The sequence below is a fragment of the Agelaius tricolor genome, unplaced genomic scaffold (assembly GCF_023055355.1).
Source record: "Agelaius tricolor isolate 1412-34295 unplaced genomic scaffold, bAgeTri1.0.p SCAF_137, whole genome shotgun sequence".
NCBI lineage: Eukaryota > Metazoa > Chordata > Aves > Passeriformes > Icteridae > Agelaius > Agelaius tricolor.
The window spans coordinates 92,488-119,511 of NW_027269397.1; the positions used below are offsets into that span (position 1 = coordinate 92,488).

General features: G+C 50.1%; 2 protein-coding genes across 6 annotated transcripts; both read left to right on the plus strand.

Annotated features, from left to right (window-relative positions):
- Window positions 1-72: 72 nt before the first annotated feature.
- Window positions 73-19,175, plus strand: LOC139586761 (serine/threonine-protein kinase LMTK3-like). Of its 5 annotated transcripts, XM_071420379.1 has the most exons (12): window positions 73-1,349; window positions 3,218-3,336; window positions 5,105-5,225; window positions 6,475-6,536; window positions 7,596-7,714; window positions 9,289-9,373; window positions 10,475-10,671; window positions 11,762-11,846; window positions 13,813-13,937; window positions 16,966-17,103; window positions 18,509-19,008; window positions 19,039-19,175. In XM_071420379.1, the coding sequence occupies exons 1-12, from the start codon at window positions 1,223-1,225 to the stop codon at window positions 19,101-19,103; spliced, it is 1,743 nt and encodes a 580-aa protein (XP_071276480.1). In that variant the 5' UTR covers window positions 73-1,222; the 3' UTR covers window positions 19,104-19,175. The 5 variants fall into 5 exon arrangements, with proteins under 5 accessions (XP_071276480.1, XP_071276482.1, XP_071276479.1 ...); XM_071420381.1 differs by lacking the exon at window positions 13,813-13,937; XM_071420378.1 differs by having other exon boundaries at window positions 18,509-19,130.
- A 498-nt stretch (window positions 19,176-19,673) lies between these two features.
- LOC139586771 (nascent polypeptide-associated complex subunit alpha, muscle-specific form-like) lies at window positions 19,674-26,208 on the plus strand. The gene is made up of 9 exons (XM_071420393.1): window positions 19,674-20,097; window positions 20,431-21,179; window positions 21,297-22,880; window positions 23,139-23,225; window positions 23,791-23,866; window positions 23,921-24,235; window positions 25,004-25,317; window positions 25,400-25,481; window positions 26,021-26,208. The coding sequence occupies exons 1-9, from the start codon at window positions 19,674-19,676 to the stop codon at window positions 26,035-26,037; spliced, it is 3,648 nt and encodes a 1,215-aa protein (XP_071276494.1). The 3' UTR covers window positions 26,038-26,208.
- The last annotated feature ends 816 nt before the right edge of the window (window positions 26,209-27,024 follow it).

The window sequence follows — 27,024 nt, forward strand, 5'->3', positions numbered from 1 at the left end:
CGGAGACCCCCCCGGGACCCCCCCCCACCTTTTAGCGCCGCCCCCTCCCCTTTTTTCCACCCCCCCTCTTTGTCCCCCCTCCCCTAAATCCCCCCCTCCTCCCCCTCCCGCAATTCCCGGTTTTCCTCTTTCTTTTTTTTTTTTTTTTTTTTTTGCCTTATTTTTCCCGTTTTCCCCTCGTTTTTCCCCTCCCTAAAATTCGCCTTTTTTGCCTCTGAAATTCCCCCTTAAACCCCGCCCTAAATTCCCTTTTTTGCCCCGTTTTGCCCCATTTTCCCTCCATTTTTTCCCTATTTTCCCTCCTTTCTCCCTCACAAATCCTCCTTTTTTTCCCGATTTTTCCTTCATTTTTCCACCCTTTAATTCCCCTTTTCTCCTAATTTTCCGCATTTCCTCCCCAACAAATTCTCATTTTTCCTCCCTTTTCCCCCAATTTTCCCCATTTTGTCTCTCCTTCATTTCCCATTTTTCTCTCTTTTTCCCCTATTTAATTTCCTTTTTTCCTCTTTTTTCTCCCATTTAATTCCCATTTCCCCCTCTTTCTGTTCCCCATCTTTCCTCTTTTTTCCCTCATTTTTTCCTTTTTTTCCCTCATTTTCTCCCCTTTTCCTCCTTTTTTCCCCACTTTTACCCCATTTTTCTCTAATTTTTCCAAAATTTCCCCCATTTTTCCTAATTTTTCTCCATTTATTCCTCCTTTTCCCCCAATTTTTCCCCAGTTTTCCCCAATTAATTCCCATTTCCCCTATTTTTCCCTAATTTTCCCCCACTTTCTCCCCATTTAATTCCCATTTTTTCCTCTTTATTCTCTCAATTTTTTCCCCAAATTTCCCTTATTTTCACCCCATTGAATTTCCCCCATTTTTCTCCCATTTTCCCCCAATTTTTCCTCTTTTTTTCCCTAATTTTCCCCATTTTCCCTCCTTTTTTCCCCCATATTTTCCTAATTTTCCCCCATTTCCCCCCAATTTTTCCTCCTTTTTTTCCCCTAATTTTTCCCCAATTTCCCCCCATTTAATTCCCCATTTTTCTTTTTTCCCCTCTTTTCCCCCCCATTTTCTCCTCCTTATTTTCCCCATTTTCCCCTAAATTTTCTCTTTTTTCCCCATTTTCCCCAATTATCCCCAAATTTCCCCCAAATTTCCCCAATTCCCCTCATGCCCCCCCCTCCCCTCCCGGCCCCTCCCCTGTGACCCCTCCCCCGAAGGGGCGGGGCCTGGTGATGAAGGGGGCGGGGCCTCACCGGCTCCTCCCCCTTTGGCCCCGCCCCCTTTGGCCCCTCCCTCCCCTGCTGGCGGCCATGGCCTCGCTGGGACCGCCCGGAGCGCTGGGGGCGCCCCCGGCCCGCGGTGAGTGATCGATTATCGGGTATCGATTAATGGTTATCGATTATCGGTTATCGATTATTGATTATCGGCTATCGATTATCGGCTATCGATTATCGGTTATCGATTATCGGGTATTGGGGATCGGCTCTCGGGGATCGATTATCGACCCTCGCTGGGACCGCCCCCGGCCCGCGGTGAGTGATCGATTATCGGGTATCGATTATCGATTATCGATTATTGATTAGCAGGGATCGCTTATCGGGTATCCGTTATCGGAGATTGATTATGGAGTATTGATTATCGGTTATTGAATTATGGGCTACTGACTATCAGATATTGGTTATTGATTATTGGGTATGGATTATTGAGTATTGATTATCGGGTATTGGCTGTTGGTTATTGATTATTGGCTATTGACTATCAGATATTGATTATTGGCTATCAGGTGTGGATTAGTGGATATTGATTATCGATTATTGACTATCAGATATTGATTATCGATCACTGGCTATCAGGTGTGGACTATTGGCCATTGATTATCGATTATTGGCTATCAGATATTGATTATTGATCATTGGCTATCAGGTGTGGATTATTGGCTATTGATTTTTGGCTATCAGGTGTGGATTATTGGCCATTGATATCAGGTGTGGATTATTGGCCATTGATTATCGATTATTGGCTATCAAATATTGATTATTGATCATTGGCTATCAGGTGTGGATTATTGGCTATTGATTATCGATTGTTGGCTATCAGATATTGATTATCGATCACTGGCTATCAGGTGTGGATTATTGGCTATTGATTATCGATTATTGGCTATCAGTCAGGCTGTTTTGTCCCTGTGTCCGTCTGTCTGTCCGCTCCCGTGTCCGCCTGTTCCCCCAGCGTCTCCTGGACCCTCAAAATCCCAATTCCCCCCAACTTTTCCCATTTCTTTCCCATTTTCCCCACATTTTTCCATGTTTCTCCCCCATTTATTCCCCATTTATTCCCCCATTTTCTCCTCATTTCCCCCCATTTATTCCCCATTTTCCCCCATTTATTTCCCCATTTTTCCCCCAATTTTCCTCCATTTATTCCCCATTTATTCCAAATTTTCCCCCATTAATTCCCCATTTTCCCCCATTTATTCCCCCCATTTATTCCCCATTTATTTCCCATTTATTTCCCATTTATTCCCATTTATTCCCCATTTATTTCCCATTTATTTCCCATTTATTCCCCATTTTTCCCCCATTTTCCCTCATTTTTCCCTCATTAATTCCCCATTAATTCCCCATTTTTCCCCCATTAATTCCCCATTTTCCCCCATTTTCCCCCATTAATTCCCCATTTATTCCCCCATTAATTCCCCATTTTCCCATTAATTCCCCATTAATTCCCCCATTTTTTCCCCATTTATTCCCCATTTATTCCCCATTTTCCCCCCAATTTTTCCCCATTAATTCCCCATTAATTCCCCATTTATTCCCCATTTTCCCACATTTATTTCCCCATTTTTCCCCCAATTTTCCTCCATTTATTCCCCATTTATTCCAAATTTTCCCCCATTTATTCCCCCTTTTCCCCCCATTTATTCCCAATTTTCCCCCCATTTATTCCAAATTTTCCCCCATTTATTCCCCATTTATTTCCCATTTATTCCCCATTTTCTCTTCATTTTCCCCCATTAATTCCCCATTAATTCCCCATTTCCCCCCCATTAATTCCCCATTTATTTCCCATTTTTTCCCCAATTTTCCCCCATTTTTCCCCCATTTTTCCCCCATTAATTCCCCATTTTTCCCCCATTTATTCCCCATTTATCCCCCCATTTTTCCCCCACTTTTCCCCCATTTTTCCCCCCAATTTTCCCAATTTTCCCGTTTTTTGCCCCATTCCAGGCCCGGCCCCCGCGGGTCCCCCCTCGGCCGCTCTGCTGCTCTCGTGCTCGGGGCTCGTGGCCTTCGTCCTCCTCCTCCTCACCTGCCTGTGCTGCAAGCGCGGCGACCTCGGCTTCAAGGTGACGCCAAAAACCCCACATTTCACCCCAAAAAAAATCCCCAAAAAATTCCCTAAAAAACCCCGAAAAAAATCCCCAAATTTGCCCCAAAACCCACAAAAATTCACCCAAAAAACCCGAAAAAAAAGAAAAAAATCCCCAAATTTGCCCCAAAACCCACAAAAATTCACCCAAAAAAACCTGAAAAAAATGAAAAAAATCTCCCCGAATTTGCCCCAAAACCCACAAAAATTCACCCAAAAAACCCCGAAAAAAAACAAAAAAAATCCCCAAATTTGCCCCAAAACCCACAAAAATTCACCCAAAAAAACCTGAAAAAATGAAAAAAAATTCCCCGAATTTGCCCCAAAACCCACAAAAATTCACCCCCCAAAACCCACAAAAATTCACCCCCAAAATGATCAAAATTCACCCCCAAAAACCCCCAAATTGTGAAAATTCAACCCAAAAAGCCTTGAAAAAATCAACCCCAAAAATCTCAAAAAATTCACCCCAAAACCCTGAAAATTCAATCCAAAAATGCTAAAAATCACCCCAAAAAATCCCCAAAAATCCCTCAGAAAAAAATCGGAAAAATTCCTCAAAAATCGGAAAAAAATTCCCAAAATCCCTGAATTTTCTGGAATTTCCCAGAATTTTTCGGAATTTTCTGGAAGTTTCCCCTCAGGAGCTGGAGAGCCCGGACGGGGCCAAGGATTCTGGGGATTCACCTCAAAATTTCCCAAAAATTCCTCCAAAATCCCCAAAAATTCCTTATAAAAATTGCAAAAATTCCCCAAAAATTGGAAAAATTCCCCAAATTTTCTGGAATTTTTGGGAATTTTCGTGAATTTTCTGGAACGTCCCCCTCAGGAGCTGGAGAGCCCGGACTGGGCCGAGGATTCCGGGGAATTCACCTCAAAAATTCCAAAAAATTCCTCCAAAATCCCCGAAAATTCCTAAGAAAAATCCCGAAAATTCCCAAAAATCAGAAAAATCCCCCAAATGCCCAAATTTTCTGGAATTTTTGGGAATTTTCGTGAATTTTCTGGAATTTTCCGGAATGTCCCCCTCAGGAGCTGGAGAGCCTGGACGGGGCCGAGGATTCTGGGAAATTCACCTCAAAATTCCCAAAAAAATCCTCAGAAAAATTGGAAAAAATCCCAAAAAATCAGAAAAATTCCCCAAATGCCAGAATTTTCCAGAATCTTCCAGAATTTTCCCTTCCCAAGGAGCTGGAGAGCCCGGACGGGGCCGAGGATTCCGGGGAACTCACCTCAAAATTCCCAAAAATTCCTCCAAAATTCCCCAAAAATTCCCAAAAAATTCCCAAAAAATTCCCAAAAAATTCCCCAAATGCCCAAATTTTCTGGAATTTTCGTTAATTTTTTGGGAATTTTCGTGAATTTTTTGGGAATTTTCCGGGACTTTCTGGAACGTCCCCCTCAGGAGCTGGAGAACCCGGACAGGGCCGAGGATTCCGGGGAATTCACCTCAAAATCCCCAAAAATTCCTCAGAAAAATCAGAAAAAATCCCAAAAAATCGCAAAAAAATCCCTGAATTTTCCGGAATTTTCGTGAATTTCGGGAATTTTCGGGAATGTTCCCCTCAGGAGCTGGAGAGCCCGGACGGGGCCGAGGATTCCGGGGAATTCACCTCAAAGTTCCCCAAAAATTCCTCAGAAAAATCAGAAAAAATCCCAAAAAATCGCAAAAATTCCCCACATTTTCCGGAATTTTCTGGAATTTCTGGGAATTTTCTGGAATTTTCCGGGAATGTTCCCCTCAGGAGCTGGAGAGCCCGGACGGGGCCGAGGATTCCGGGGAATTTTCGGCTCCGGGCGAGGCCTCCTCGGGCTGCCCCTCCCCCAGCCCTGAGGTGTTCGTGGTGCCCCTGGAGCCGCCCCCGGGTACGGAATGGGGGAAAAATGGGGAAAATTGGGAAAATTTGGGAAAAAAACGGGAAAAAAATGGGGGGAAATTGGGGGGGAAAATGGGGGAAAAGGAGGAAAAATGGGGGGAAATGGGGGGGAAATTGAGAAAAAATTGAGGAAAAATGGGGAAAATTGGGGGGGGGAAATGGGAAAATTTGGGGAGAAAATGGGGGAAAATTGGGGAAAATGGAGGGAAAAATTTGTGGGGAAATGGGAAAAATTTGGGAATAAATTGGGGAAAAAATTGGGGGAAATGGGGAACAATGGGGGAAATGGGAAAATTGGGAAAAAATTGAGGAAAAATGGGGGGGAAATTGGGAAAAAAATTGGAGGAAAATGGAGGAAAAATGGAACAATTTGGGGGGAAAATGGAGGAAAATTGGGGGGGGAAATGGGAAAATTTGGGGGAAAATGGGGGAAATTGGGGAGAAAAATGGGGGAAAATATGGCGGGGAAATGGGGGAGAAAAATGGGGAAAAAATTGGGGGAAAATGGGGGAAAATTGAGGAAAAATGGGGGAAAAATTGGGGAGAAAATGGGGAAATTTGAGGGGGAAAATGGAGGAAATTGGGGAGAAAAATGGGAAAAAATATGGGGGAAAATTTGGGAAATTTGGGGGGGAAAGTGGGAAAATTTGGGGAAAAAATGGGAAATTTCGTGGGAGAAAAAATAGGGGGAAATTGGGGAAAAATTGGGGAAAAACTGGGGGAAAATGGGAAAATTTGGGAAAATTGGGAAAAAAACTGAGGGAAAATTTGGGAAAAATGGGGAGAAAATGGGGGGAAATTGGGGGAAAATGGGAGGAAAAATGGAAAAATTTGGGGGTGGAAATTGGGGAAAAATGGGGGTAAATGGGGAAAAAAATGGGAATTTTGGGGGGAAAATTGGGGAGAAATGGGAAAAATGGAAGAAAAATGGGAATTTGGGAGGGGAAAATGGGAAAAAAATGTGGGAACAGTGGGAAGAAAATGGGAAAATTTGGGGCGGAAAAATCCAAAACTTGGGTTGGAAAAAATCCGAATTTTGGGTTGGGAAAAAACGGGGTTTTTGGGGTGTAAAATTGGGAATTTTGGGCAGAAAATTTGGGATTTTTGGGGAAAAAATGGGGAATTTTGGGTGTAAATGTTGAATTTTGGGGAAAAAATGTTGAATTTTGGGTGTAAAATGTTGAATTTTGGGTGTAAATGTTGAATTTTGGGTGAAAATGTTGAATTTTGGGTGGCAGCTCCCCCGGGGCAGCAGCAGCTGAGCCTCCTGCAGGAAATCGGCACCGCCTGGTTCGGAAAGGTCCAAATCCGGAATTTCGGGAAATTTGGGAATTTCGGGCATTTTGGGGGGAAATTTGGGAATTTCGGGGAAAATTTGGGGATTTTGGGGGGATTTTTTTTGATTTTTAAAGGGATTTTTGGGCGTTTTTAATGAGATTTTTTTGGTTTTCTGGGGGGTTTATAATGGGATTTTTGGGGGTTTTTAAATGGGATTTTTGGGGGTTTTTAATGAAATTTTTAAAGGGATTTTTGGGGTTTTTAAATGAGATTTTTTTGGTTTTCTGGGGGGTTTTTAATGGGATTTTTTTGGGATTTTTAATGGGATTTTTGGGAGATTTTTAATGAGATTTTTAATGGGTTTTGGGGGGTTTTTAATGAGATTTTTTGGGGATTTTTAATGGGATTTTTGGGAGTTTTTAATAAGATTTTTTGGGGTTTTCTGGGGGATTTTTAGTGGAATTTTTGGGGGTTTTTAATGAGATCTTAAAATGGGTTTTGGGGGGTTTTTAATGAGATTTCTTTTTTGCTTTTTGGGAAGTTTTAATGGGATTTTGGGGGTTTTTATTGGGTTTTTTGGGGGGGTTTTAGGAGGGTTTTAGTGGGATTTTTTTGTTGTTTTTTGGGGGATTTTTAATGGGATTTTTAGGGGATTTTCAATGGGATTTTTGGGGGATTTTTAATGGGATTTTTGGGGGGTATAAATGGGATTTTTGGGGGGTTTTAAATGGGGTTTTGGGAGTGGTTTTAAATTGGATTTTTTTGGGGGCTTTAGTGTGGTTTTTACGACAGAGTTTTTTTGTTATTTTAATCCGATTTTTAATGAAGTTTTTTTTAATTTTTAATACAATTTTTGGGTGGTTTTTAATGGGAATTTTTACAATTTCTAACAGAATTATCTCCTTTTAACCAGGATTTTTTTATCAATTCCCAACCCCATTTTGTCTCTTTTCTAACAGGGATTTTTTTTTAATTTTTTAAATTTTTTTTTTTAATTTTTTTAATTTTTTTTTTTAATTTTTTTTTAATTTTGGGGGTTTTTTTCCTGCTGAATTTTGGGATTTTTTTTTGTCTTTTCCAGGTGATCCTGGGGGAGCTGAGGGGGGGTCCCGGCCCTGCCCAGGTGGTGCTGAAGGAGCTGAGGGCGGGGGCGGGGACTCCCGAGAGGAGGCGGTTCCTGGCTGAGGCCGAGCCCTACAGGTACCGAAAGCGCCCAAAATACCCCAAAAACCACCCAAAACCACCTCAGAAACACCCAAAAACACCTCAAAAACACCCAAAACGCCCCAAAAATGCCCCAAAACCATCCCAAAATCCTCAAAACCACCCCAGAAACACCCCAAAAACACCCAAAATGCCCCAAAACACCCCAAACAGCCCAAAATACCCCCAAAAATACCTCAGAAACACCCCAAAACCACCTCAAAACCACCCCAGAAACACCCCAAAAACACCCAAAATGCCTCAAAACTGCCCCAAAAACGCCTCAAAAACACCCCAAAATCCTCAAAACCACCCAAAATGCCCCAAAACACCCCAAACAGCCCAAAATACCCCAAAAATACCTCAGAAACACCCCAAAAACACCTCAAAAACCACCCCAAAACACCTCAAAAACCACCCCAAAAATACCTCAAAACCCCTCAAAAACACCCCAAAATCCTCAAAACCACCCCAGAAACACCCCAAAAACACCCAAAATGCCTCAAAAATGCCCCAAAATCACCTCAAAAACACCCAAAACACCTCAAAAGCACCCCAAAACCACCCCGAAATCCTCAAAAATACCTCAAAAACGCCCCAAAAACACCTCAAATTCCCCAAAACCACCCAAAATGCCCCAAAACACCCCAAACAGCCCAAAATACCCCAAAAATACCTCAGAAACACCCCAAAAACACCTCAAAAACCACCCCAAAACACCTCAAAACCCCTCAAAACCACCCAAAATCCTCAAAAATACCTCAAAAACACCCCAAAAACACCCAAAACGCCCCAAAAATGACCCAATAACACCTTAAACAACTCAAAACCACCCAAAATGCCCCAAAAACACCCCAAACCACCCCAAAATCCTCGAAAATACTTCGAACAGCCCAAAACCACCCCAAAACCACCCAAAATACCTCAAAAACACCCCAAAACCACCAAAAATTTTGGGTGAAATTCGGGGGTTTTGGGGTGGAATGTGAGGGATTTGAGGTGGATTTGGGGTGGGTTTTTTGCCAGAATTTTGGGTGGAATTTGGGGGATTTTGGAACAGAATTTGGGTGGAATTTGGGGGATTTGGGGCCAGAATTTGGGGGATTTTGGGTGAATTTCGGGTGAAATTCGGGTGGAATTTTGGGGGATTTTGTGCCGTATTTTGGGTGAAATTCGGGGGATTTTTGTCCGGAATTTTGGGCGGAATTCAGGCGGTTTTGGGGCTGGAATTTGAGGGGATTTGGGGCTGGAATTTTGGGGTGAAAATTGGGGTTTTTTGGGGTGAAATGTGAGGGATTTGGGGTGGATTTGGGGTGGATTTGGGGTGGATTTTTTGCCAGAATTTTGGGTGGAATTTGGGAGATTTTGGGGCCGGAATTTGGGGGATTTTGGGTGGATTTCAGGTGGAATTCGGGTGGAATTTTGGGGTATTTTGTGACGTATTTTGGGTGAAATTCGGGGGATTTTTGTCCGGAATTTTGGGCGGAATTCAGGGGGTTTTGGGGCTGGAATTTGAGGGGATTTGGGGCTGGGATTTTGGGTGAAATTCGGGGTTTTTTGGGTCTCCCCAGGACCCTGCGCCACCCGAATCTGCTGCGGTGCCTGGGCGGGTGCCGGGAGCGCCCCCTGCTGCTGGTCTGGGAGTACTGCCAGATGGTGAGCCCGGATTTGGGGCGAATTCCGGCGATTTTGGGCAAATTCGGGCAAATCTGGGAATTTGGGGTGGAAAAAATGCGATTTTGGGGTGTAAAATTCGGATTTGCGGAGAGAAAATCACAATTTTGGGAGGGAAATTGGAAATTTCGGGTGGAAAAAAGGGGATTTTGGGTGGGAAAAAATCGGAATTTTGGGTGGAAAATTGGGAATTTTGGGTGGGAAATCAGAACTTGGGGTGTAAAATTGAAATTTTGGGGAAGAATTTTGGGAAATTTGGGAAATTTTGGGACGGGGGGTCTGGGATTGTTCTGGGGGATTTTGGGGAATTTTTGGAATTTTGAGAATTTGAGGAAATTTAGGGGAAATTTGGAGAAGTTTGGGGGGGAATTTTTGGGGGTTTTTTGGGTGAATTTTGGGGTGAATTTTGGGGTTTTTTGGGGTGGTTTTTGGGGTGAATTTTGGGGTTTTTTGGGGTGGTTTTTGGGGTGATTTTGGGGTTTTTTTGAGTGAATTTTGGGCTGAATTTTGGGGTTTTTTGGGCTGAATGTTGGGGTAATTTTGGGGTAAATTTTGCATTTTTTCCCTCCTCTTTTAGAGTGACCTCAAGCGTTACCTGGAGGGTTTTTTTGGGGTGGTTTTTGGGGTTTTTTTGGGTGAATTTTGGGGGTTTTTGGGGTGAATTTTGGGGTTTTTTGGGGTGGTTTTTGCTGTGGTTTTTGGGGTTTTTTGGGGTGGTTTTTGGGGTGATTTTTGGGGTTTTTTTGAGTGAATTTTGGGCTGAATTTTGGGTTTTTTTGGGCTGAATTTTGGGGTAATTTTGGGGTAATTTTGGGGGTGAATTTTGCGTTTTTTTCCCTCCCCTTTTAGGGTGACCTCAAGCGTTGCCTGGGGGGGTTGTTTGGGGTTAATTTTTGGGTTTTTTGGGCTGGTTTTTGGGGTTTTTGGGCTTTCTTGGGGTGTTTTTTTGGGTTTTTTTGGGTGGTTTTTGGGGTGATTTTTGGGGTTTTTTTGAGTGAATTTTGGGCTGAATTTTGGGGTTTTTTGGGCTGAATTTTGGGGTAATTTTGGGGTAAATTTTGCGGTTTTTCCTTCCCCTTTTAGGGTGACCTCAAGCGTTACCTGAGGGCCCAGCGGGGCCAGGCCGGGGGCGGAGCCGGGGGCGGTGCTGGGGGCGTGGCCGTGGGCGTGGCCTCCTCTCCAGCCCCGCCCCCTGGGCGGGATTTGGGGACCCTGGAGCGCCTGGCCCTGGAGGTGACGCGGGGGCTGCGGCACCTGCACCAGCACGGCTTCGTCCACAGGTACCGAAATCGCCGCAATTCGCCCCAAAACCCGGCGGATCCCAAAAATCCCGGCCCCCAAAAAATTAAAGAAAAAAAATCCCACGAAAATTCGAAATTCCCGTGAAAAATCCCGTTAAAATCTCATTAAAATCCTCAAAATTATCCCGTTAAGATCCATAAAAATCCCATTAAAATCCCCATGAAAATTCAAAAATTCGCATTAAAAATCCCATTAAAATCCATAAAATTCCCATTAAAATCCCCATAAAAATTCAAAAATTCCCATTAAAAATCCCATTAAAATCCCATAAAAATCCCATTAAAGTCCTCATAAAACTCAAAAAGATCCCATTAAAATCCCCATTAAAATCCCAAAATTCCCATAAAATTCCCATTAAAAATCCCATTAAAGTCCTCATAAAACTCAAAAAATCCCATTAAAATCCATAAAAATCCCATTAAAATCCCCATAAAAATTCAAAACTTCCCATTAAAAATTCCATTAAAATCCATAAAAATCCCATTAAAATCCCACAAAAATCCCATTAAAATCCTCTTAAAACTCAAAAAAATTCCATTAAAATCCATAAAAATCCCATTAAAAATCCCATTAAAATTCAGAAATTCCCATTAAAATTCCCATTAAAAATCCCATTAAAGTCCTCATAAAACTCAAAAAAATCCCATTAAAATCCATAAAAATCACATTAAAATCCCCACAAAAATCCCCACAAAATTCCCATTAAAAATTCCACTAAAATTCAAAAATTCCCATTAAAAATCCCGTTAAAATCCCCATAAAAATCCCATTAAAATTCGAAAATTTCGCGCTTTTCCCCAAAACTTTGGGATTTTCCCCAACTTTCGGCTCTTTTCCCAAAATCCTGAGATTTCACCCCAAAATTTCACATTTTCCTCCAAAAATTTCGGAATTTCGGGCTTTCCCCCCCCCCTCAAACTTCACGACTTCACCTCGAATTTTCCCAATTTTTCACCAAAATTTTGACTTTTTTTCCCCAAACTTTGAGGTTTTTCCCCCAAATTTTCACTTTTTATCCCGATTTTTGTCCTTTTTTTCCCAAAATTTGCTGTTTTCACCCCAAACCAGCGACCTGGCTCTCCGGAACGTTCTGCTGACGTCAGAGCTGACGGCGCGGATCGGGGACTACGGCCTGGGCCCCGCCCACTACAGGGTGCGTTTGGGGCCAAAATTGGGGAATTTGGGCGATTTTGGGTTTTTTAGGGGATTTTTGGGGCGATTTTGGGGGAATTTGGGGCGATTTTTTGGGGGGGATTTTGGGGGAGGTTTTTGGGTGAAATTTGGGGATTTTTGGGGTCATTTTGGGGAGATTTCGGAGGAATTTTTTGGGGTTTTTGGGGGAGGTTTTTGGGTGAAATTTGGGGATTTTTGGAGAATTTTGGGGGGAATTTTGAGAGGAATTTGGGATTTTTGGGGTCATTTTGGGGGGAATTTGGGATTTTTTTGGGGGGGGATTTTGGAGGCATTTTTTGGGATTTTTGGGGGGGGTTTGGGTGAAATTTGGGGATTTTTGGAGAATTTTGGGCGGAATTTTTGGGGGAGATTCTAAAGAATTTTGGGAGGATTTTGTGGAAATTGATGAGGAAATTTGGGGGGATTTGGGATTTTTTGGAAGAAATTTTGGTGGAATTGAGGGGAATTTTGGGGGATTTTGGGGGGATTTTAGAGGAATTTTTGGGGGAGGTTTTGGGTGAAATTTGGGGATTTTTGGAGAATTTTGGGGGAATTTTGAGAGGGATTTGGGGGGAAAATGGGAATTTTGGGGATTTTTGGGGGGGGATTTTGGAGGAATTTTTTGGGATTTTTGGGGGAGGTTTTTGGGTGAAATTTGGGGATTTTTGGAGAATTTTGGGGGGGAATGGGAATTTTGTGAAATTGGGGATTTTTGGGGTCATTTTTGGGGGAATTTGGGGCATTTTGGGGGGGGATTTTGGAGGAATTTTTTGGGATTTTTGGGGCAGGTTTTTGGGTGAAATTTGGGGATTTTTGGGGTCATTTTGGGGGGAATTTTGAGGGGATTTTGGGGGAGATTTTAAAGAATTTTGGGGGGAAATTTATGAGGAAATTTGGGGGTTTTGGGGGGAATTTGGAAATTTTTGGAAGAAATTTTGGTGGGATTGAGGGGAATTTTGGGGAGAGATTTTAGGAAATTTTAGGGAATTTTGGGGGGAGATTTTCGGGGAATTTGAGAATTTTTGGGGGGGATTTTTGGGATTTGAGGGGAAATTTTGGGGCATTTTAGAGGAGGATTTGGGGGGAATTTTGGGGGGAATTTTGGGGGGAGATTTTAAAGAATTTTGAGGGGATTTTGTGGAAATTGATGAGGAAATTTGGGGATTTTGGGGGGAATTTGGGATTTTTTTGGAAGAAATTTGGGTAAGAATTTGGGGGGAGATTTTAGGGGAATTTTAGGGACAGATTTTTGGGGAATTTTAGGGGAATTTTGGGGGGATTTTGGGGGGAGATTTTCAGGGAATTTGAGAATTTTTGGGGGGGGATTTTTGGGGAAATTTTGGGGCATTTCAGGGGATTTTGGGGGGAATTTTTGGGGAAATTTTGGGGGAGATTTTTAGGGTCATTTTGGGGGGAATTTGGAGGGGATTTTGGGGGGAATTTTGGGGGGGATTTTGTGGAAATTTATGGGGGAATTTGGGAATTTTTGGAAGAAATTTTGGTGGGATTGAGGAAAATTTTAGGGGGAGATTTTAGGGGAATTTTGGGGGATTTTGAGAATTATTTGGGAGGAGATTTCTGGGATTTTTGGGGAAATTTTGGGGCATTTCAGGGGATTTTGGGGGGAATTTTTGGGCAAATTTTGGGGGAAATTTTAGGGGCAAATTTGGGCGGAATTTTCACGAAATTTTGCCGCAATTCCTCCGGAATCTCGCAGAATTCCCAGAACTTTCCGCCCTTTTCCAAACTTCGGGAATTCGGGGCGTCCGCTAACGCTTGCAACACCAAAAAAAAAAACCTCCCGATAATTTTTTATGGGAATTTCAGCCGAATTTTTACGAAATTTCGCCAAAATTTCTCCGAACCGCCCCCGGGACTGTAGAAAACTCCCGGAATTTTGCGGGATTTTGGGAATTTCCCGATTTTTTTTGCCCCCCCAAATCCAGGAGGATTATTTCCTGACCCCCGAGCGCGCCCTGGTGCCGCTGCGCTGGGTGGCCCCGGAGCTGGTGACAAAGGGAGCCCGGGGGACGCTGGAGGTGGCGCCGCAGAGCAGAGAGAGCAACGTCTGGTCAGGGGGGACATTGAGGGGACATTCTGGGGGATTTGGGGACATTCTGGGGGATTTGGGGACATTGGGAACATTTGGGGACATTGAGGGGATTGGGGACATTGGGGACATTTGGAGACACTGGGGACAATGGGGACATTGGGGGGATTTGGGGACATTGGGGGGATCAGGGACATTGGGGACAATGGGGACATTTCGGGGATTGGGGACATTGGGGGAATTTGGGTCTTTAAGGACTTTTGGGGACACTGGGGGACATTCAGGGGATTTGGGGACATTGGGGGGATTTGGGGATGTTGGGATGATCGGAGACATTGGGGACAAGGGGGACAATGGGGGGATTGGGGACATTTGAGGGATTTGGGGACAATGGGGACATTTCGGGGATTGGGGAAATTGGGGACATTGGAGACATTGGGGACATTTGGGGAATTTGGGTCTTTAAGGACATTGGGGACATTGGGGGGACAATGGGGACATTGGGGGAATTTGGGTCTTTAAGGACATTTGGGGACACTGGGGGACATTCAGGGGATTTGGGGACATTGGGGGGATTTGGGGATGTTGGAATGATCGGAGACATTGGGGACAAGGGGGACAATGGGGGGATTGGGGACGTTTGAGGGATTTGGGGACATTGGGGACAATGGGGACGTTTCGGGGATTGGGGACATTGGGGACACTGGAGACATTGGGGACATTTGGGGAATTTGGGTCTTTAAGGACATTGGGGACATTGGGGGACTTTGGGGGATTTGGGTCATTAAGGACATTTGGGGACACTGGGAACATTTGGGGACATTTGAGGGATTTGGGTCTTTAAGGACATGGGGACATTTGGGGACATTTGAGGGATTTGGGGACATTGAGGGGATTTTGGGGGGATTTGGGGACATTGAGGGGATGTTGGTGACAAAGGGAGCCCGGGGGACGCTGGAGGTGGCGCCGCAGAGCAGAGAGAGCAACGTCTGGTCAGGGGGGACACTGGGGGGACACTGGGGACATTTGAGGGATTGGGGACATTTGGAACATTGGAGACACTGGGGGACTTTGGGGGGATTGGGGACAATGGGGGAATTTGGGGACATTGGGACATTTGGGGGCACTCAGGGATTTGGGGACGTTGGGGGACATTTGGGGACACTGGGGGAAATTTGGGGGGATTGGGGACATTTGGGGGATTTGGGGACATTGGGGACACTGGAGACATTGGGGGGATTTGGGTCGTTAAGGACATTTGGGGACATTGGGGGACATTCGGAGGATTGGGGACATTTGCGGACATTTGGGGACATTTGCGGACATTTGGGGACTTTGGGGGGATTGGGGACAATGGGGACATTTGGGGGATTTGGGTCTTTAAGGACATTTGGGGACATTAGGGACATTGGAGACACTGGGGGGATTGGGGACATTTGAGGGATTTGGGTCTTTAAGGACATTGGGGGACATCGGGGACATTTGAGGGATTCGGGGACATTGGGGACATTGGGGACATTGGGGGGATTTTGGTGACAAAGGGAGCCCGGGGGACGCTGGAGGTGGCGCCGCAGAGCAGAGAGAGCAACGTCTGGTCAGGGGGGACACTGGGGACATTGGGGTGACACTGGGGGAGGTGACAATGGGGACAATGGTGACATTGGTGATGACAATGGTGACATTGGTGTAACAATGGTGACAATGGTGACACCTCTGTCCCCTCAGGGCCCTGGGCATGACCCTGTGGGAGCTGACAATGGTGACAATGATTACAATGATAACAATGATGACACTGATGGTGACAATGGTGACATTGGTGACACCAAGGGGTGGCCCTGGTGACATTGGTGTCCCCGTGTCCCCTCAGGGCCCTGGGCGTGACCCTGTGGGAGCTGACAATGGTGACAATGATGACAATGGTGACAATGATGACACTGACGGTGACATTGGTGACAATGGTGTCCCTGTGTCCCCTCAGGGCCCTGGGCGTGACCCTGTGGGAGCTGACAGTGGTGACAATGATGACACTGATGATGACATTGGTGACATTGGTGACATTGGTGATGACATTGGTGACACTGATGATGACATTGGTGACATTGGTGTCCCTGTGTCCCCTCAGGGCCCTGGGTGTGACCCTGTGGGAGCTGACAATGATGACAATGATGATGACATTGGTGACAATGGTGACATTGGTGATGACATTGGTGTAACAATGGTGACAATGGTGACAATGGTGACAATGGTGACATTGGTGACAATGGTGACATTGGTGTCCCCTCAGGGCCTTGGGCGTGACCCTGTGGGAGCTGACAATGGTGACAATGATGATGACAATGACACTGACGGTGACATTGGTGACATTGGTGACAATGGTGACACTGACAGTGACATTGGTGTAACAATGGTGACAATGGTGACACTTTTGTCCCCTCAGGGCCCTGGGCGTGACCCTGTGGGAGCTGACAATGGTGACAATGATGATGACAATGACAATGATGACACTGACGGTGACATTGGTGACAATGGTGACCCTGATGGTGACACTGACAGTGACATTGGTGACAATGGTGACCCTGATGGTGACATTGGTGTCCCCATGTCCCCGCAGGGCCCTGGGCGTGACCCTGTGGGAGCTGACAATGGTGACAATGGTGACATTGGTGACATTGGTGTCCCCGTGTCCCTGCAGGGCCCTGGGCGTGACCCTGTGGGAGCTGACAATGACAATGATGATGACATTGGTGACATTGGTGACACTGACGGTGACATTGGTGACATTGATGACCCTGATGGTGACATTGGTGACAATGGTGTCCCCTCAGGGCCCTGGGTGTGACCCTGTGGGAGCTGACAATGATGACAATGGTGACACTGATGATGACAATGACATTGATGACCCTGATGGTGACATTGGTGACACTTTTGTCCCCTCAGGGCCCTGGGCGTGACCCTGTGGGAGCTGACAATGATGACAATGGTGACACTGATGATGACAATGACATTGATGACCCTGATGGTGACATTGGTGACACTTTTGTCCCCTCAGGGCCCTGGGCGTGACCCTGTGGGAGCTCCTGGAGTGGGGGGCCCAGCCCCTCCCCCACCTCTCGGACCTGCAGCTCCTGGGGCGGCTCCGGAGCCGCCGCCCCCCGGCCCTGCCCCCACCCCGGGCGGCGCCGGCCTGGTGAGAGCGGGGGGGGGACAATGGGGACAATGGGGACAATGGGGACAATGGGGACACATTGGGGACACATTGGGGACACATTGGGGACACATTGGGGACACATTGGGGACACATTGGGGACAATGGGGGGGGACAATGGGGGGGGACAATGGGGGGGGACAATGGGGACACATTGGGGACAATGGGGACAGTGGTGAGAGTGGGGACGGGGGGGGACAATGGGGGGGACAATGGGGGGTTTGGGGACAATGGTGAGAGCGGGGACAATGGGGGGGACAATGGGGACAATGGGGACACATTGGGGGGGATTGGGGACATTGGGGACAATGGGGACATTGGGGACAGTGGGGACACATTGGGGACAATGGGGGACACATTGGGGACAGTGGTGAGAGCGGGGACAATGGGGGGGACAATGGGGGGACAATGGGGGGGACAATGGGGACAATGGGGGGTTTGGGGACATTGGGGACAATGGGGGCACTGGGGGCACTGGGGGGGATTGGGGACATTGGGGACAGTGGGGACAATGGGGGGAAATTGGGGGAATCTGTCCCTGATGTCCCCAAATGTCCCAAATCCCCCCCAATGTCCCCAACATTCCCAACGTCCCAAATCACCTCAATGTCCCCCAATGTCCCCGAATGTCCCCAAATCCCCCCAATCCCCCAGTGTCCCCAATGTCCCCAAATGTCCCCAAATCACCTCAATGTCCCCAAATGTCCCCAACCTCCACAATGCCTCGATTCCTACCAACGTCCCCAAACGTCCCCACACGCCCCCAAACGTCCCCAAATGTCCGCAAGCGCCCCCAAACGTCCCCAAACGCCCTCTCACCGTCCCCAAATGTCCCCAGACGTCCCCAGACGTCCCCAGACGTCCCCACGCCCTCTCACCGTCCCCACACGTCCCCAAACGTCCCCAAACGTCCCCAAACGTCCCCAAATGTCCCCAAACTCTCTCACCGTCCCCACACGTCCCCAAATGTCCCCACACGCCCCCAAATGTCCCCAAACGCCCCCCAAACGTCCCCAAACGTCCCCACGCCCTCTCACCGTCCCCACACATCCCCACACGTCCCAAACGCCCCCAAATGTCCCCAAACGTCCCCAATCCCCCCAGTGTCCCCAATGTCCCCAAACGCCCCCACACCCTCTCACCGTCCCCACACGTCCCCACACATCCCCAAACGCCCCCAAACGCCCCCAGACGTCCCCAAACATCCCCAAACGTCCCCACACCCTGTCACCGTCCCCAAACGTCCCCAAACGTCCCCAATCCTCCCAGTGTCCCCAATGTCCCCAAACGTCCCCAAACGTCCCCACGCCCTCTCACCGTCCCCAAACGTCCCCAAACGTCCCCAAACGTCCCCACGCCCTCTCACCGTCCCCCCACGCCCCCCCAGGTCGGAGCTGCTCCAGTCCTGCCGCCTGCCCCCTCCCCAGCGCCCCACCCTGGACCAGCTCCACGCCCGCCTCTCCTCGCTGCTGGCCCGGCGTCCCCAAACGTCCCCAACGCTGCCACCGCCGCCGCTGTCACCACCCGAGGACGCGCAGGTGCCACCGGTGTCACCGTTCCCGCTGCTGGACGCGCTGCCGGACGCCGAGGACGTGCTGACGGTCACTCAGGACGCGCGCGGGGGCGGCCTGGCCCTCGAGTGCCTTTGGGAGCGCGGCCGGCGCCGCAACGGGGGGCACCGGTGGCACCGGGGGTGGTGGCAGCACCGGGGGCGGCACCGGCATCGTCACCGCGGTCACCGCCGGCGTCCCCGAGCCGTCCCCGCCGGGGGTGCTGCCGGTGCTGGGGGCGCGCAGCCCCTCGGGGGCCTCGGAGTTTTTCGTGCGGTTGGAGGAGCACGGGGCGGCGGCGGTGACGTCATCGTCATCGGTGACGTCATCGTTGTCGGTGACGTCATCGTCGGTGACGTCATCAGAGGTGACAAAAGAGCCGCCCTCGCTGACGGCGTTGTCGCCCCCCGGGGGTGGGAGAGGGGGCGGTGACGTCATCGGTGACGTCATCGGTGACGTCGTCGTCGTCAGGGAGGTTTTGTCGCCGGAGTGGGGGAGGGGACGGGTGGTGGGTCAGGAGTGGACGTTGAGCCAAGATTCGTCATCGTTGGGTCAAGAGCGGTCAACGTTGGGTCAAGAGTGGACATTGGGCCAAGATTCGTCATCGTTGGGTCAAGAGCGGTCAACGTTGGGCCAGGAGTGGACATTGGGCCAAGATTCGTCATCGTTGGGTCAAGAGCGGTCAACGTTGGGCCAGGAGTGGACATTGGGCCAGGAGCGGTCAACGTTGGGTCAAGAGTGGACATTGGGCCAGGAGCGGTCAACGTTGACCCAAGAGTGGACATTGACCCAAGATTCGTCATCGTCGACCCAAGACCGGTCAATGTTGGGTCAAGAGCGGTCATCGTTAACCCAAGACCGGACATTGACCCAGGAGCGGTCATCGTTGACCCAGCAGCGGTCACCGTTGGGTCAAGAGTGGACATTGAGCCAAGACCGGTCACCGTTGACCCAAGACTCAACATTGAGCCAAGAGCGGTCATTGTTGACCCAAGACCGGTCATGGTTGGGTCAAGAGCGGACATTGAGCCAAGACCGGACATCGTTGACCCAAGACTCAACATTGACCCAAAAGCAGCCATTATTGGGTCAAGACCGGCCAATATTGGCCCAAGACCGGCCATTGGCCCAAGACCGGCCATCATTGGCCCAAGACCGGCCATTGAGCCAGGACCGGTCATCTTTGACCCAGGACCGGACATTGAGCCAGGACCGGTCATCGTTGGGTCAAGACCGGACATTGAGCCAGGACCGGCCATCATTGGCCCAGGACCGGACATTGAGCCAGGACCGGTCACCGTTGGGTCAAGACCGGTCAATATTGACCCAAGACCGGACATTGACCCAAGACCGGTCACCGTTGGGTCAGGACCGGTCACTGACCCAGGACTGGCCATCGTTGACCCAAACGAGGTCAACGGCCCAAGCGACGTCGCCGTTGTCCCTTGAGATGACCCCGTGGGGACAAGGCCGGACACTGACCCACGATCGGTCATCGTTGGGTCAAGAGCGGCCATTGACCCAAGATTGGTCATCGTTGACCCAGGACCGGTCATCGTTGGGTCACGAGGGGTCACCGTTGGGTCAAGACCGGTCATTGTCACCGTTGTCACTGGAGTTGGCACCTTGGGGACAAACCCGGACACCGTTGGCCCAAGACCGGACGTTGACCCAAGAGTGGACATCGTTGGCCCAAGAGCGGTCACCGTTGGGTCAAGAAAGGTCAACGGCCCAAGGGACGTCGCCGTTGTCCCTTGAGATGACCCCGTGGGGCCGAGGCCGGACGCTGACCCACGATCGGTCGCCGTTGGGCCAAGATGGGTCATTGTCACCTTTGTCACCAGAGTTGGCACCTTGGGGACACAGCCGGACGTCGTTGGGCCGAGAACGGTCAACGGCCCAAGGGACGGCGCCGCTGTCGCTGGAAATGACCCCAAGGGGACAAGGCCGGACATTGAGCCAAGAGCGGCCGATGTTGGGGCAGGAGCGGCCATCGTTGACCCAAGACTCAACATTGGCCCAAGATTGGTCAACATTGACCCAAGACCGGTCATCGTTGGGTCAAGACCGGACAGTGACCCAAGACCGGACCTTGACCCAAGACCGGTCATCGTTGGGTCAAAACCGGTCACCGTTGACCCAAGACTCAACATTGGCCCAAGATTGGTCATCGTTGACCCAAGACCGGACATTGACCCAAGACCGGTCATCGTTGACCCAAGACCCAACATTGACCCAAGACCCAACATTGACCCAAGACCGGTCATTGTTGGCCCAAGATTGGTCATCATTGGGTCAGGACCGGTCATCCTTGACCCAAGACCGGACATTGACCCTGGACCGGTCACCATTGACCCAAGACTCAACATTGACCCAAGATTGGTCATCATTGACCCAAGACTGGTCATCGTTGGGTCAGGACCGGACAGTGACCCAAGACCGGTCATCATTGACCCTGGACCGGTCATCGTTGACCCAAGACTCAACATTGGCCCAAGATTGGTCATCCTTGACCCAAGACCGGACATTGACCCAAGCCCGGTCATCGTTGGGTCAAAACCGGTCACCGTTGACCCAAGACCCAACTTTGACCCAAGATTGGTCATCATTGGGTAAGGACCGGACAGTGACCCAAGACTGGTCATCGTTGACCCAAGACTCAACATTGACCCAAGACTCAACATTGACCCAAGACCAGTCATCGTTGGGTCAGGACCGGTCATCGTTGACCCAAGACCGGACCTTGACCCTGGCCCGGTCATCGTTGACCCAAGACCCAACATTGGCCCAAGCCCGGTCGCCGTTGGGTCAGGATGTGTCACCGTCACCTTTGTCACCGGAGGTGGCACCTCGGGGACAAAACCGGACATCGATGGCCCAGGGCCGGACACTGAGACCGGAGCCGCCCCCGGTGCCCCCCAGGACGTCGCCGTTGTCACCGGCGGTGGCACCTTGGGGACGAGGGACGGCCCCTTTGACCCCGGCCATGTCCCCAAGGCCACCGGAGATGCCCCCAAGGCCACCAGAACTGTCCCCAAGGCCACCGGAGGTGTCCCCAAGGCCACCGGAGATGCCACCAAGGCCACCAGAACTGTCCCCAAGGCCACCGGAGATGCCACCAAGGCCACCAGAACTGTCCCCAAGGCCACCGGAGACGCCCCCAAGGCCATCAGAGATGTCCCCAACGCCACCAGAGACGCCACCAAGGCCACCAGAAGTGTCCCCAAGGCCACCAGAAGTGTCCCCAAGGCCACCAGAGACACCCCTAAGGCCACCAGAGAGGCCACCAGAACTGTCCCCAAGGCCACCAGAGGTGTCGCCAAGGCCCCCAAGGCCACCAGAAGTGTCCCTAAGGCCACCAGAATTGTCCCCAAGGCCACCAGAGATGCCACCAAGGCCATCGGAGATGTCTCCAAGGCCACCAGAACTGTCCCCAAGGCCACCAGAGACGCCACCAAGGCCACCAGAACTGTCCCCAAGGCCATTGGAGACGCCACCAAGGCCACCGGAAGCTGGGGACCCCCTTGGGGACACCCCCGGGGACCCCCTGGGTGGCACCACAGGGGGGGGGTGTCCCCAAATGTCCCCAGAGGGGTCCCCAGGGGGGTCCCCGATGTCCCCAGGGGGGTCCCCGATGTCCCCAAAAGTGTCCCTGGTGTCCCCAGAGGGTTCCCAGGTGTCCCAAATGTCCCCAAAGGTGTCCCCGAGGAGGAGCCCCAAGTCCCCAACGAGGTCCCCGAGGAGGGGCAGGGGGTCCCCGAGGAAACGCCGCGAGGTGGCCCCGAAAATGTCCCCAAAAATGTCCCCAAAAATGTCCCCAAAAATGTCCCCGAGGCAACAGCGGGAGCCGTCCCCAAAAATGTCCCCGAAACGCCCCGAGGTGGCCCCGAAAATGTCCCCGAAAATGTCCCCAAAGTCCTCCAGGGGGTCCCCAAAAAGGTCCCCGAAACACCTGGAGGTGTCCCCAAAAATGGCCCCAAAAAGCCCCGAAATGTCCCCAAAAATGTCCCCGAGGAGGCACCTGGAGATGTCCCCAAAAAGCCACGAAATGTCCCCAAAAATGCCCCTAAAAATGCCCTCAAAGGGGTCCTCGGAAATGTCCCCAAAAAGCCCCAAAATGTCCCCAAAAAACCTCGAAATGTCCCCGAGGGCATCCCCAAAAACGGCTCCAAAAAACCCCGAAATGTCCCCAAAAATGTCCCCAAAAATGTCCCCGAAAGTCCTCGAAATGTCCCAGAGAGGGTCCCCAGAAATGTCCCCAAAAAAGGCTCCAAAAAACCCCAAAATGTCCCCAAAAATCCTCGAAATGTCCCTGAGAGGCTCCCCAGACATGTCCCCAAAAATGGTTCCAAAAAACCTCAAAATGTCCCCGAAAATGTCCCCAAAAAACCTCGAAATGTCCCCAAAAATGTCCCTGAGGGGGTCCCTGGGGCATCCCGAGATGGCCCCAGAAATGTCCCCAAAAAGCCCCGAAATGTCCTCAAAAATGTCCCCAAAACACCTCGAGATGTCCCCAAAAAGCCCCGAAACGTCCCCAAAAATGTCCCCGAGGGAGTCCCTGGGACATTCCGAGATGTCCCCAAAAATGTCCCCAGAAATGTCCCCAAAAAGCCCCGAAATGTCCCCAAAAATGTCCCAAATGGGGTCCCTGGGACATCCCGAGATGGCCCCAGAAACGTCCCCAAAAAATCTCGAAATGGCCCCAGAAATGGCCCCAAAAAGCCCCGAAATGTCCCCAAAAATGTCCCCGAGGGAGTCCCTGGGATGTCCCAAGATGTCCCCGGAAACGGCCCCAGAAATGGCCCCAAAAAGCCCCGAAATGTCCCCAAAAATGTCCCCGAGGGGGTCCCTGGGACATCAGGAGATGTGCCCAGAAACGGCCCCAGAAATGGCCCCAAAAAGCCCCGAAACGTCCCCAGAAATGGCCCCAAGAAACCTCGAAATGTCCCCAAAAAGCCCCGAAATGTCCCCAAAAACGTCCCCGAGGGGGTCCCTGGGACATCTCAAGATGTCCCCAAAAACGTCCCCAAAAAACCCCGAAATGGCCCCAGAAATGGCCCCAAAAAGCCCCGAAATGTCCCCAAAAATGTCCCAAATGGGGTCCCTGGGACATCTGGAGATGTCCCCAGAAATGGCCCCAAAAAGCCCCGAAACGTCCCCAGATCTGCGCGGCGGGGGCGGGGCAGAGACCCCAGGTGTGTCCCCGCCCCCCCAGGTGTCCCCAGGTGTGACCTCGGGGCTGTCCCCAGGTGTGTCCCAGGTGACCTCGGGGCTGTCCCCAGGTGTGTCCCCGCCCCCCCAGGTGTCCCCAGGTGTGTCCCAGGTGTGCCAGGAGCGCCTCCAGGTGTCCCTGACCGAGGGCGTCTCGCGCCACCTCCTCAGGCCCCGCGCGGGGGGCGTGGCCACGGCAGGGGGCGTGGTCACATCAGGGGGCGCGGCCGGAGCGGAGGAGGGGCGTGTCCCGGCAGGGGGCGTGGCCGCAGGAGGAGGAGGAGGCGGAGCCACCGAGGGAGCCCCGCGCGGCCCCTCCCCCACCCGCAGGGAGAGCAGCGCCGAGATCCGAGGTGGGGGAGGGGCAAAATTGGGGGGAAAATTTGGGAAATTTTGGAAATTTTGAGGATTTTGGGGCGGCTTTGGGGAAAAATTTAGGGGAAAATTGAGGGAAATTTGGGGGGAAATTTGGGGATTTTGGGGGAAAATTGGGGAAAACTGGGGGATTTGGGGAAAAATTAAGGGAATTTCGGGGGGAAATTTGAGGGTTTTGGAGGAAATGTGAGGAATTTTGGGGGGAAATGTGGAGATTTGGGGGGGGAGTTGGGGATTTTGAGGGAGATTTTGGGGGTTTGGGGGGTAATTTGGGTATTTTTGGAAAAAATTGGGGATTTCGGGGAGGATTTGTGGGAAATTGGGGAATTTCGGGGATTTTGGGGGAAATTTCCCCTCATTTTCCCCTCATTTTTCCCCAATTTCTCTCTTGCCCCCCCTAATTTTCCCCTAATTTCCATTCATTTTCCCCCATTTTCTCACATTTTCCCCCTAAATTTTCGCCCCCATTTCCCCTCATATTTTCCCATCATTTTTCCTTTATTTCCCCTCATTTTAACCCCCATTTCCCCCCCATTTTCCCTCATTTTTCCCTCATTTTAACCCCCATTTCCCCCCCAATTTTCCCTCATTTTTCCCTCATTTTAACCCCCATTTCCCCCTCAATTTTCCCTCATTTTTCCTTTATTTCCCCTCATTTTAACCCCCAATTCCCCCTCATTTTTCCTTTATTTCCCCTCATTTTAACCCCCAATTTTCCCCCTTTTCCCGCCCTTTTCCCCCCTCAGCCAAGGCCTCCCGCCTCTCGCTGCCGCTGCCGCCTCTGGCCCTGCGGCCTCTCCCGCCGCGCTGGGGCGGCCCCGACGCGGCCCGGGCAGCTCCGGACGAGCCCGACGAGGACGCGGAGGACGCGGAGGAAGCTCCGGACGCCGAGGGGGCCTCACCGGGGCCGGTCCCGCTCGTGGTTTCCACCTGGAGCGGCCGCGGCCTCCGCGGCCTCCTGAAACCTCCGCGCCGCCCGCCGGAAGTGGGACTGAGCTCCAACCGGAAGCGCAAGGCGGTGTCGTTTTTCGATGACGTCACCGTGCACCTCTTCGATCAGGTGATTGGGCCGCGCCGGGCAGTCGGGTTTGATTGACAGCGGTGTCGGCAATCGGAGGGTGAGCGCCGCCATTTTGTTGCAGGAGACGCCGACCAACGAGTTGAGCGGCCAGAGCGGCCCCGAGGGGGCCCCGGCAGCGGCGGTGGCGCCCCCTGACGGCCTAGGTGGGTTTGGGGGAAAAAACGGGAAATTTTGGGAAAAAATAGAAAGTTTGGGGGGGCAATATGGGAATTTTAGAGGGAAATTGGGAATTTGGAGAAAAAAATTGGGAAATTTTGGGGGAAATATGGGATTTTGGAAGGGGAATTTGGGGGGAAAATTTGGGAGTTTGGGGAAAAAACATTGGGAAGTTTGGGGGCAATTTCGGGGAAAATATTGGAAATTTTAGGAGGAAATTTGGGGGGAAATTGGGAATTTTCGGGAGAAATTTGGGAAGTTGGGGGAAATATTTCGGAATTTGGGGAAAAAATTGGAAAATATTGGGAAGTTTGGGGGGAAAACCCAGTGAATCTGGGGAGGAAAAAAAAGGGGATTTTGGGGGGAAAATTGGGGGAAAAATTTGGGAATTTTGGGGAGAAATTTGGCAATTTTAGAGATTTCGGGCTCCCAAGAGGGAAATCCTGGGATTTCGGGGAGAAATTTTGGGATTCTTGTTGAGAAATTTGAGGGGAAATTTGTGAATTTTGGGATTTTCCTTCCGCAGCCGCCGTGGAGAACTGAGCCCGAGGGGGTGAGGGAGGGGCGGGGCCGAAGCCCCTCCCACTTTTCAAACCCCGCCCCTTCTTTGAGCCCCGCCCCTTCTTTGAGCCCCGCCCCCGGATTGGGGGGGTGGGATTTGGGGGGTGGGGGAGGGGCAATAAAGAATTCCAGGGATCCTGGAGTTTACTGGGAGTGGGCGGAGTCTGAGTGGTTTGTACTGGTTTATACTGGGAGGGACTGGTTTACATTGGTTTTAACTGGTTTATACTGGGAGGGACTGGTTTATACTGGGAGAGACTGGTTTGGACTGGTTTATACTGGGAAGGGCTGGTCTGGGTTGGTTTGGACTCGTTTATACTGGTTTGAACTGGTTTATACTGGGAGGGACTGGTTTGGGTTGGTTCGGACTGGTTTGTACTGGTCTGAACTGGTTTGGACTGGTTTATACTGGGAGGGACTGGTCTGAACTGGGAGCCCCAAACTGGTCCATACTGGGAGCCCCAAACTGGTCTGAACTGGGAGCCCAGAGCCCCAAACTGGGAGCCGAGAAGCCTCAAACTGGTCTGAACTGGGAGCCCCAAACTGGTCAAACTGGGAGCTCTGAAAGCCAAACTGGTCCATACTGGTTTGTACTGGTTTATACTGGTTTGTACTGGTTTTTACTGGTCCATACTGGTTTATACTGGCCCATACTGGTTTTTACTGGTTTTTACTGGTCCATACTGACCCGTACTGGTCTGTACTGGTTTTTACTGGTCCATACTTCTCCATACTGGTTTATACTGGTCCATACTGGTTTTTACTGGCCCGTCCTGGTTTTTACTGGTCCATACTGGTTTATACTGGTCCGTTTTGCTTTATACTACTCCATACTGGTTTTTACTGGTTTTTACTGGTTTATACTGGTCCATACTGGTTTTTACTGGTCCATCCTGGTTTATACTGGTTTATACTGGTCCATACTGGTTTTTACTGGTTTTTCCTGGTCCATACTGGTTTTTCCTGGTT

What these genes read in the sequence shown, in the direction of transcription:
- LOC139586761 (XM_071420377.1), top strand. Translation starts at nt 1,223, where the DNA reads ATGAAGGGGGCGGGGCCTCACCGGCTCCTCCCCCTTTGGCCCCGCCCC. An exon ending in GGGGGCGCCCCCGGCCCGCG is followed by an intron (nt 1,350 to 3,217) that starts GTGAGTGATCGA and finishes GCCCCATTCCAG; the next exon opens with GCCCGGCCCCCGCGGGTCCC. An exon ending in GCACCGCCTGGTTCGGAAAG is followed by an intron (nt 6,537 to 7,595) that starts GTCCAAATCCGG and finishes TGTCTTTTCCAG; the next exon opens with GTGATCCTGGGGGAGCTGAG.
- LOC139586771 (XM_071420393.1), top strand. Translation starts at nt 19,674, where the DNA reads ATGGTTGGGTCAAGAGCGGACATTGAGCCAAGACCGGACATCGTTGAC. An exon ending in CCAAAAATGTCCCCGAGGGA is followed by an intron (nt 23,226 to 23,790) that starts GTCCCTGGGACA and finishes GGACATCTGGAG; the next exon opens with ATGTCCCCAGAAATGGCCCC. An exon ending in GGGCGGGGCAGAGACCCCAG is followed by an intron (nt 23,867 to 23,920) that starts GTGTGTCCCCGC and finishes GGCTGTCCCCAG; the next exon opens with GTGTGTCCCAGGTGACCTCG.